The sequence below is a fragment of the Eimeria mitis genome, genomic scaffold (genome assembly GCF_000499745.2).
Source record: "Eimeria mitis Houghton genomic scaffold, Emh_scaff2886, whole genome shotgun sequence".
Taxonomy (NCBI): domain Eukaryota; phylum Apicomplexa; class Conoidasida; order Eucoccidiorida; family Eimeriidae; genus Eimeria; species Eimeria mitis.
In genome coordinates, this window is record NW_013571225.1 from 4,112 (window position 1) to 4,552 (window position 441).

Here is a 441-nt window from a genome sequence, read left to right on the forward strand (position 1 = left end):
TCCAGAAGGACATCGACGCGTTCCATGCGGGAAACTACACAGTGCCAGCAGAAGTAGAAGGGGGAGACGACGCGCAACAGCAGCAGCAGCAGCAGCAGGAGCAGCAGCAGCAGCAGCAGCAACAGCAGCAGCAGCAGCAAGCAGCGGCAAAGAAGGGGGAGGAGCTATGAGAGGGTTGTTCGTCTGTATTTTGTTTTCGGGTGTACAGACACCTCAGTATTCATCTGCTGCTGCTGCTGGATGCTGCGGTGTACGTACACCTATTCATGCTGCTGCTGTCGTTGCTGCAGCGCANCTGCTGCTGCTGCTGGATGCTGCGGTGTACGTACACCTATTCATGCTGCTGCTGTCGTTGCTGCAGCGCAGCAGCAACGCAGCAGCAACAGCTGCTGCACCGCAGCAGCAGAAACACCACTCATTTCCTTCTATCTACAGAATTTG

General features: G+C 55.9%; 1 protein-coding gene across 1 annotated transcript in view; it reads right to left on the reverse strand.

The window, feature by feature from the left end:
- Positions 1–26, reverse strand: part of EMH_0059930 (uncharacterized protein) — a gene marked incomplete at both ends in the record, with an annotated part of 1,017 nt that extends 991 nt beyond the window's left edge. The window contains one exon of the mRNA XM_013497730.1: positions 1–26. Coding sequence (XP_013353184.1) covers positions 1–26 — 26 coding nt within the window.
- Positions 27–441: the final 415 nt, after the last annotated feature.